Below are 10,516 nucleotides of genomic sequence, written 5' to 3'. Positions count from 1 at the left end.
ATATGGCTCACTTTACTTTAGATAACTTATAAATGTAGATTATTTTCATGACAGACTGAAATTACTTTCTGTTGAATATTTACTTGTGCTTTAATTTTCCTATTAACCCAACATGTACTAGAAAAGAAGATGTTGGTGCTGCTGTACTTGTGCGGCTCTCCCAGAAGCAAGTAGCAAATCTCTGAGCAGTGTTTTGTGGAAACAAGGTCTTAAAAATTCCTCCATGCCATCAACAGCGGAGCAAACTCTTGTAGGTCATTTTGGTAGCTAAAACTGTTTTGCATTTCCAGCATCTGATTATAAACAAACATCTCCACAAGAAACAGGGAGGGCTGGGCCACTGCTTTCCCCATGAGAGCTGCTCCCAAACCCTGGAGCAGCTCTTGCACAATGCCCGGGTGCCCAGGACAGCTCTGGCAGAGCTGGAGCATCCTTTGTGGCCAAGGCACATGAGGGAGGGATGGGACAGCAAGGAGCAGTTTGGAGACAAGATAAAATGTGTCGGGCACATCAAGCACTCCCATATCCTGAGGGTTGCAGAAGACATTGGCACCATCAGACCTCTCCAAACTTCATCCACGTGGGATAATGGCCTGATCCTGGTCTGCTCTTTTCTTGCACATGGCACATACTGAAACAGAAGAGACATCCAGAATCCTAAAAATAGTTTAAATAGTTTATAGTTTTCCACTTCAGAGTAAGTGGAAGCTGGAATATCTTCTGGGCAGGAGAAGCAGAGAAGGGACAGGAAGCAGCAGGAATAAGAAAGACCCCCACATAGAAAAACTCAGCTCTTGTCCCAATGACAGGCTGACTTTCTTCTCCTTTTCCCTAGGTGAAATTGCAAATTCAAAATATACTTTTAAGCATGTGTCTATATCCTAACAACCACAACATTTTAAGTGAGGGCTGCTGTGATGGTGCGTGAGACATCTGAAGAAATCATTTATTGTACACACAGGAAAACATACTGGGAGCAAATTTAGGGTGGCTTTTCTAGCTTGTTGGTTGAAGTTAAATTGTACAAAGGAATAGGTTTTGAATTTATGAATGTCTTTTCCATAATGTCTTTATATCAAACATCTATTCTATACTTCTTCAACATGAAATCTTTCTATTAATTTAATTTTGCACATGCGAGAAGTATGCAAGCACAGAAATCCATAAATACAGGCAGGTTAAAAATAAGCCTTGCCCTAACACCAATAAAAGCTAGCGAAAAATATTTGAAAACTTGAACTCGGTACAAATATGCAATAAATTAGCTTGGAGCCTGTTTAGAGCCAGTTTCTGGGCAGAGAAGGGTGACAGAAGACCAGGGCCAGGGCCGGGGCTGTCCCCATGTGGCAAACCTGCCGGGAGGGAGCGCGGGGTGTGCCCGGGCAGCCTCCCTCCGCAAAGCCGCGCCTGCCGGCTGCTCGCCCGCGCCAGCCCGGACAGAGAGCACCCTCTCTCTTTAATCACTTAAGAAGTTACTTATGATATGCAACTAAATATTTAGTTGTGCAGAGGACAGCTTGTCACAGACAGCTTTGTTGCTAATGTATACAAATGCTGGTATGGCACTGGCTTCCTCGCTGTGCGCGCAGAGCTGCACACACGCAGACCACAGCCTAAATAAGCTGATTTATTTGTTTCAGTTATTTGATAAGTGCATCATACCTCAAACCCTACGAAACCACTTTAAGAGGATTATAAGTTTTATGATGTGAAAAGATTACCCTGAGTGTGCCGGGCAAAGTTTATATTCAGAGACTGTGCAGGAGGTGAGGCATTCACAGAGGCTGGAGAAAGAGGCTTGATAGATCAAAAAGGGATTTTCTTTGTTGTTGCACCACTGCTGGATTTTTTTCTTTCTTTTCCTCCATTAAAAGAATGGCCCTGGCAAGCCCCAGATTTGCTAACCTTGTTTTAAACCAGATTTGCTAACTCCTCTCTGCCTTGCACTCAACAATGGGAATTTCAAGATCTACACTTTTTTAAAAATAAGAAGCCATAATTTCACTGGCAAATGAAGAGAGGGGAGAGTTGAGTCTGGGATTTACCTGCAAAGTGTGTCTGTGAGGCTCATCCTGAGCTGGGAGTGTGGGTAGCTCAGCTCAGTTTCCCTCTGGACTCCATGAGTATCCCACTGCCAGGCACAGTGCCCCAGGGAGGCTGGAGCAAACAGGGTATCTGTAGAGATGCCGAGTACTCACCCAGTCTTTGGGAGGGCTGTCCCACCACCCTTCCCCGTGGTGGGAACCAGCATCCACCAGCCCCAGTGCAGCTGAGAGTCCAGAGCAGTCAGCAGGTGAGGAGAGAGGTGAGAATAAGGCTTGGCTTTGGCCTTGAACTGACACAGCTGTGCTCATGTCATGTGGCTGTGTTGGGCTTGACACTTGTGTCATGGTGTGGCAGAGAGAGGAAAATAATTTGGCCTTTTTTACCCTTATTGTCTAATGTTTGACAGATGCTCAGGGAATAATTGTAAATAGGAGGAGGAACAAAATCGCTGATTTATGTTTCCACCCATCCTTTTTAAAGGAATGGTTTTGCACAGTGAATGTTTAATACCATGCTCTAATGTTATCTTATTAATAGAGCCATGTGGATAAAAAGGGCAGCACAAGAAAGAAAACAGGAACACAAGAGGAGGTAGTGCACACAACGTCATAGAGGTCTGCTCTCTTCAGAGGCTTTGCTCAGGTGCCGGGCAGCACTCGGGAAGGGTGCCTGGGGGTTTCACTTTCACACTAAGTTCTCTGGGTCCTGCCTGACCTCATCTCCTCTGTCCTGGCTTCATCAAAGTGGGGTCCCTATTACTCTCACCCCTGCCTTCCCCCATCACGAGATTGGGCAGTGCTCCCCCATAGAGCTCTACTAAAAAATGTGCTCATGCCCAGCGCTGCACAGCCCACAGTACTCTGCTGTTACTAAAAAAAGCATTTATATTATATTCAGTCTCCTGTGTCTTTCATAAGGGAGTTTTTATGTGTCACCAGAAAATACTGGGTAACACACTTTATTAGCCTCATGACACTGTGGCCCATCAATACTTGTCGAGACCTGATGAGATCATGCTACAATTGTTAATCAGAGCAAAGGAAGGAGGTGGAGTAGTGGGAAATACCTTTAGGAAAGAATCAATTAGAGAGAACAGAACTGCAGGTAAGCATGCAATGTGTTTTCCTGTGTAAAACAGCAGGCAGCTGCTCAGCCCATCCCCTGAAGTTTAAACATAACTTTCATTTAATAACAAGCACTCCTTTACTCAAGGAGAGAAGAAATACTGCGTTAGCAAGACATGTTTGTGATCAGTGTGTGGCTCTTTCAACCACTATCAGACTCCTTAAGATCCATTATTGAGGAAAGTACTTAGGTGCACAGCTGGCTTTTAACAGATGGAGTGTTGTTGGGACAGTCTCATTTACTCTTTGTTAGACTAAAAGGTTTCAGCTTAAGAGATTGCCCAGCACAGCTCAGCATTGATTACTCACTTGGAAGAGTGCTCTTGGCTTGGGTTTTCCTCTTCAGTGAGGACTGGTTTCCTGGAGAAGGAGGCTGAGCCTGCTACCAAAGTGACCTGAGCATCACACAGGCAAGGTGAAGGATGTGGTGAGACCGGTGCCACCACGCAGTGATCACCAGGATGTATTTTAGCAGTGTGGCTCCAGGTGATGTTTGGTTTTCAAAGCCTGCTACTATTGCACTATTAATAGTGCACAATTCCTCTCTAATGTATTTTTCATCCTGTCCAGGGTCAGAGGAGGGTAAAGTTTTTATGACAGAACAGTGAGATTTAATAGTCATATGACTTTTCTTGGATTGCAGCAGAAGTCTGCAGCTGTAGTGCTCACCTCTCATCCCTCCAGACTCTTTCTTGAGCTCCTAGGAACGCAAGTGAAAAGCCCAAGATACTTTGATGACACCTTGGGTGAAAACCACAGAATTTACAGACCCTGTTTTGCACACTTGGCTAAGAAGGAAACAAGGTGTTCAGTGGTTTCCACCCCTCAAAGTAATGCAGGCCGGGCTGATGACAGATGCCAGGCTGATTGCCCCAGCCTAGATAGGACTTTGTCTGGTTTAAGAAGTACAAATATCTGTAACTTAGACACTCATTGCCCATTTGTTGCCAAGTGGAGAATTTCAGGAAAAAATGAGAAAGGAATCAGATCAGCCTGGTAATTCACACTGGCAGAGTGCTGGAAACACATCTCCCTATACTTTTCCAAGGTTGCAAATAAGAATGAATTTTGCATGTCTGGGACCAGCCATGCTTTAACTGGAGAAACCTAGAAGTCCTATTGCATTATTAGTACAGCAATGTACTACTCTATTAATTTGGATCCTAGGGAATTCATGTTGAGAAACAAATGGGTGCTTAACAGTCCTAGCAGAACAAATACAGAGAAATAAGCAGTAAACAATAATACCTCCTGAACCAGCTGAATATTTCAGAGTGTCCCTGGAGTTATTTTAAGAAATTCTCATAGACAACCCTTGATCTGAGCTATGTCAGCACTTCTGGGAGTTTCCCTAAGGACTCTTGGCAGGAGCTACCTCATCCATGGTTAATAAGGTCTCTATCTTCACAGCACAGAGAATGGGCTCTTATGAATGTTAGACACAGCACCAAACTTGGGGCTTTAATTAGAGGGCAGGAGTAGGTTGGGTTTTGTAGTGTATTCCTCCAAGTTTAAATCAAATACATAAGCTCAGTAAGTACAGAGAGAGCAAGAAACCTCAAAAACAAAATTCCAGGTGAAAAAACCCACACACAATCAAAACAACTGAAACAACAGAGCAACCACAAAACAGAACAAAAAACTCACTAGAAACCAGGGGGCAGTGATCATGAATCTGTCGATGCTTTCACAAGCCAAACACATTTAGTTTTACTAAAAGGAACCTTCCTGAACTACTGACCAAGTGAATAGAAATCAGTGCATCTCAGTGAGATGAAAATATGTTTCCTTGTGACCCTTAGGAGCTGCTTATCTTGCTGTGTGTCTGCATTCTCATCTGCCCTGAAAAGAACTGGGGCTCTGCATTAAACAATAGCATGGCTCATTCCATGGCTCTTCTAGAATAGAGGTACTGTCAAATACATCTCTGTGCAAGTCCTGATGTATGTGATGACTGCATTGGGTACAGGGACAAAAAAGCTGTTTAAAAGTATAAATTTACTGTCCATTTATTAGCACAATTCCTGCAGGCTCCATGAGTTTTTTGTTTTTTTTTTTTTTTTTTTTTTTTTTTTTTTTTTTTTTTTTTTTAAATGGATATCAGTTGTTATTGAAAGTTGTGAAATGAAATACAAATCTTTTTTGCTCAGGGCAAAATTCTGAGTTCATAGTTTATTCCTATGCCTTGTAGAACTATTCCAATTAACAATGCATCTGATAAATTGGAAAAACAGTCCTAAATACTCCAGTCTTGGTGGAATATTTCAGTTCAGAAGGGACCATTAGATCATGCAACCTCATTTTTGTTTATCGGGGGCATTCTATTTAATCTAGCTATACTTGGATAGGGCCCAGTGGTCCCTTTGGCTGGAGAACACTTGCTTTGACTTAACCATATCTTTCAGAAACATTCTCTAGCTTAATTTGAGGACACGGGTTTAGGCACTAAGCATCCTGCCTGCCCACATGTAAATTCTGTGTATCTCTGCCAGGTTGATGGGAAGAGAATTTGTCAGTAAGTCAGAGAGAGAGGGTCAGATCCTGAAACAGCCAGCAGGAGGGAGAAAATTTTTCTAAACCCATTTGCAAACAATTTTCACTAAACACTTCCGTAAACCTTCTGGGCTCTGTAATTCAACACTGGCTTTGAGCGCCAGCCTTTTATTGGCAGTGTATCTTGGCTTGATCTCATGCCTCCAATGTTAAAAGCCAAGTTTTGAAAATTAAACTGTTGGGTTGACTGTGGTTTAGATACACCCTCGATCCAAGTACAGCAGTTTTTGAATCTGTTTGTACTGGTTTACAATGAAATCCGTTTTTCAATCTTTTTTTTTTTTTTTCCAGTTTTTCCGCTTTTTCTATAAGAATAAATAATAAAATCTGTTCATTTAAACTGCTTTGCTTTCAATTGAATTCTGGTGTCCTTATGAACATATGTGGCTCTGACTGTTGTAAGAATGGTGTTTCCAGTGCTTTCAGGTAGTTCCCCTTCCCCAGGCCCTCTCATGGCAAACAAGTATTTGATGTGAACAGAGTAAAAGGTGAGGGAAGCAAATGAGAGTGTGCAATGGAGACATACTTTAGGAATCAGATAAAGATGGGAAGAGTAAAGAGTAAAGATGTCATGTATATTCTCCCTGATCAGCAGTGAGGAGGAATGACAGTTTTTTTATTTAGATCTTGCAGTTTACTTGTCATGGGCAAGAGAACTTGGTGAGATTAACTAACTTAGTTTTGGATTTTGGATACAAAGAAATCTTCACACAATTTTGTTTGATCATCTGTGGGCCTCAGGGATACCTCACTCTTTTGTCTCCATGTTTTCTGCTGTTGCCATACAATGACATTCATTTTTCATTTGGTCCTTTTCATGGACAAGAGGTGAATTCTTTGTTCCCAGCTCTCAAGGCTACTGGGCGTACTGGCAGTGCATAGCATTTTCTGTGCCCTCAAAATAAAATGCAGACAGGAGGCAAACGATGAATGACTTGCCACCTGTGTCATGCAGTAAGATATATGTATGCATGAAATATGTGTATGCATGTCTGGATTTTTTTTTTTTTTTTTAACTGGCGTGTGTTACTCCCTTCATTTTTGCCTGACTAATAATACGATACCGTGTTAGTTTAAAGCTAACTTAGGAAACTATGTAGCATAAGGGACTCATAACTTTGTATTCTTCTGGGAACTTGCCGAGACACTCAAAGTGTTCCCACAATAAGGTGGACTAAGTGTTTACTGGTGAGACATCATATGGCAGCTTTGAGATGTCTATCACTCGTCGTGCCAGTGTTCTAATTTTTTCCTTACAATTCACTGTATCTCTTGGGAAAGTTTACCTTAGAGAACTGTTGTGGCAGTAGAATGAAACATTTTGGTCTGGTAAATGGAAATGTGAAATTTTGATCACTTTCCTCACCTTAAATACCTCAGCGCAGCTCTCCTGTCAACCATCCTCATCAAATAGACAGGTGTCGTTCTACTTTTGCACTCATTTAATCCAGGACACGTTTGCATTTCTCATTAATTTGTCAGCTTCCATTTGGGAAGCATTCTTTCCCAAATATTTGCAGAGGCTGTGCCTAATGGGATAATTCAGGCAGCTGTTGACCATAGTGTCACAGGGACAGGAATACATTGTTGGAAAAAAACTCATGCACATTTGTGGGTGCACAAAATTATGCTCTCTTCCTCACACACCCCTTCTTTCCTCTGCTCCTCGGAAACCCTACCCCTAGAGGGGCACACATGGACTCAGTGCATGTGCAGTGCTAGAATGTCACTGAAGCTAAACTTAAACTTCCTCATATGAATAAAACTAATGGTGCTATTTAAATACAATAAAAACATGCAGAGCTTCACTGCCAAGTTGTGCAAGGTCACATTGCAATGTGTTGGCTGTAAAGATTTCTAAGGAGTCTGTTTTCTTGAGTAATAGCAGTTGGAGAAATGCACTTATCTGAAGAATGAGACTGTTATAAATTTCTGTAAATCAAGCCCTAGCCAAAGAGCAGTTCCTTAATATCCATTTTCCACTTCAACACTTTGACTGTGGCACACACACTGGGCTAAATCCTGCCCAGCACACATAAGCAGCCCTCAAATCCATGCTGGCATGACCAGCCCTGTGCAAATGTAGAAGATAGCTCAAGAGATTCCACACAAGCAGGAATAAAAGAGTTTCCTGCTTTCTGCACATTAATATTTTAAGTGGTACCAGTCCCAAATTTATCTTCCAGATGGGCTCAAGCCATACAGGGTCCCAGATAAACCAAACTCGTGGGAAGTGATGTAAATCTGATGGATTGAAATATAAAAAAGCAATGGATCCACAGCTGCCACCTTCTGGGTTTCTATCACCACTCCTGCTCTTCCAGGCAATGTACACCATTAGTGGGTGTCCTTGGGGTCCACAATGGGTGATCACTGAAAGCTCTTCAAGGTGCTTTTCAGATGGCTGTAAGTACTGTTCCCTTTAAATTTCCGCTTGTGGTTGTCAGTACCAGGGAAATGCAGCTCCCACCCAGCGCAGCTTCTTGGCACAGGTGTGCATGAGACCAGCTCAGCTTCCTTCTGTTTGGGGAGCATTTGGGCAGGATAAAGAGAGCTGCTTTGGGGAATCGCTCTTGTGCAGAGCTACCCCAAGCAGTGGGTGTCAGCTGGGAGGTGGTGAGGCAGGGTCCAGCGTGAGCTCCCACAGCCGGGGCGTGCCTGGGGAGTGGGAGCAGGCTGGTGGCATCATGCTGCTCCCAGCGCCACACCACAGCGTGTGGGGCTGCCTTCTGTGGCAGCCCCGCCAGCTAAAAACCAGAAAGGTCTTTTTACAGATTCTATTAAATACTGTTATTCACAGGAAGCCTTAGAAAAATCTAACACTACATTCACTTCTGAGGTATAATAGATGTGAAGTCTTTTTTTTAAATCATTTTAATGTGATCATTTGTTGGGCCTTAGGGTAAAATTACATTTCACAGCTCCCTTGTTCCCATGCTATGTTAAAAAAGAGATTGATGTCTGAAATTTCAACTGTATTTGTCTTACGAATTTGTCCGACTCCCTGGAGAATAATTGTCTCATATCATTTGAAGGCTGGTAATTCCTTTGGAATGACCTCTGTGTTATAATTACAGCAAGAGTACTAGCATGCAGTTAGGCAAAGTGAAAGTTAATGTTCTTGGTTTCTAGCTTTGTTATTTTTATTAAACTGTTCCCCTTTAAAAGAAATACCTGGAGATATGGACTCTTACTCAAAAGGGCTTTTTGCAGATAACACGAAATGTCGTTTTTCCTGCACAACACTTACATGCATTAACAATTATCTGAAGGTTGCAATGTATTCTTAAAGTCATGTGCATTTCTGGAATATATTAGAAGAATTGGAGACTTCAAGATGTCATTTGCCTCAGGATTATTTATTTTATCCCACTTCAAATGTTTTGAAATTTTTTGAATATATATTCAGCCATGGCTCATGTCATTTTTCTATCATGATATGGGATTGAACTGAGAATAACCTAAATATACCTTCTCCTTAGGAAAGAAAATCCTGCAGAGCTGGGAAGAAATTTGGACAAAACTGGTGAGCAGATCAAAAGGCATAGAGAATTAGAGATGCGTTTGCACAAGTAACGAGAAAGAAGATGCAATCCAGCATACAGCTTTGTCCTGTTTGTGTCGGTCTCTGCAGACCATCAGCCCTGCTCCTGAGCCACGCTGGGGCTACGTGAGGGGGTGCAGAGGGAAAACCCTCCCTGCAACCCTGGGGGCACTCTCACTGATGTGCAGGCACAGAATTACTGTTACCATTACAACGATTTACATGCTCAATTCCTGTCTGCCTCAGCAAGGTGATAAATACCTCAAAATATTGTACATTATAGGGCCTATTCTATTCTTGATTTACAAGGTCAATTGCCTATACTAACCTCTCTTAGTGTTGGTGGGAATTTATTTTATAAATTTTCAGCACACCCAGAAAGGACATGGGAATTAATCTGTCGTGATTCTTCTCTCTAGGGACAGGAGCAGCATCTTACTGCCCCCAGCCATAGTTCTTATGCACGTTTTTGGGTGATATTTGAAGGTAAAAATGTGGGTTGGTAAGTGAGATGGGGCTGCATGCTTCATTTAAAAAGAAAACATAGACACTGCTTAATACATTTACTGCATTATAGTTCTAAAATGGGAACATTTATCATTCGTTATACTAATAGTTGAGATATTATTAGTATTTTTTTAGCTTCTGCCCACTGTGAAACTACGATATCTTATAGTGGATATCCATTATTTATAAGTGGATAGGTTTTCATACAGGTTACAGCCTTAGACCAGCCCAGTTACAACTCTGAAATATTAGAGTAGCCCATCTTCATTATTAAGAGATACATACCTATAACAGTTTAATAATGGCTAAAAAAAGAGTAACACTCCATCTTCTGTATTTGCTTGAACAATGTCCTTGCTCAACATCCTTGAATAGTGTCTTCTTTTGTCCAGTGAGCACAAAACCAAAACTAAGACTTCTGAAGCCAGCTGATGAATCTTTAGGGGTAGGCAACAAGAAAGTTTTGGTCCAAGTTTCAGCAGCTGAGTTAATCTCTATTTTTTTCTTCATATTTTCTGATATCTCTGGAGGGCTATGCCTAGTTTCCAAGCTAGTAACAACAATATATAATTTCACTTTTTTTGGCTGATTTAAAACAAATATGCTTTTTTTAACTTAGAACTGGAGGGGCTCAAATTTGTGTCATAAATGGCCCAGAACACTCACAAATATATGGGCTTTATTTTCAGTGACTTATATAAAGTCGCTGAAAAGAAAGCTTCCTAAGTTCTTTTAGTTAAAT

The 10,516-nt window shown here is 41.8% G+C and overlaps 1 protein-coding gene across 2 annotated transcripts in view; it reads left to right on the top strand.

The window, feature by feature from the left end:
- CEP120 (centrosomal protein 120) overlaps positions 1 to 9,821 on the top strand; it is a 56,631-nt gene extending 46,810 nt beyond the window's left edge. Inside the window, exons 21-22 of one of the 2 annotated variants that reach the window (XM_041484170.1) lie at positions 9,206 to 9,249; positions 9,687 to 9,821. In XM_041484170.1, coding sequence (XP_041340104.1) covers positions 9,206 to 9,249; positions 9,687 to 9,721 — 79 coding nt within the window. In that variant the 3' untranslated portion in view covers positions 9,722 to 9,821. Of the gene's footprint in view, positions 1 to 9,205; positions 9,338 to 9,686 lie in introns of those variants that run through there. The other variant, XM_041484169.1, reaches the window with a different exon arrangement.
- The last annotated feature ends 695 nt before the right edge of the window (positions 9,822 to 10,516 follow it).

The sequence above is a fragment of the Pyrgilauda ruficollis genome, unplaced genomic scaffold, assembly GCF_017590135.1.
Source record: "Pyrgilauda ruficollis isolate IOZ18807 unplaced genomic scaffold, ASM1759013v1 scaffold64, whole genome shotgun sequence".
Taxonomy (NCBI): Eukaryota; Metazoa; Chordata; class Aves; order Passeriformes; family Passeridae; genus Pyrgilauda; species Pyrgilauda ruficollis.
This window is presented reverse-complemented; position numbering and strand designations above follow the sequence as displayed.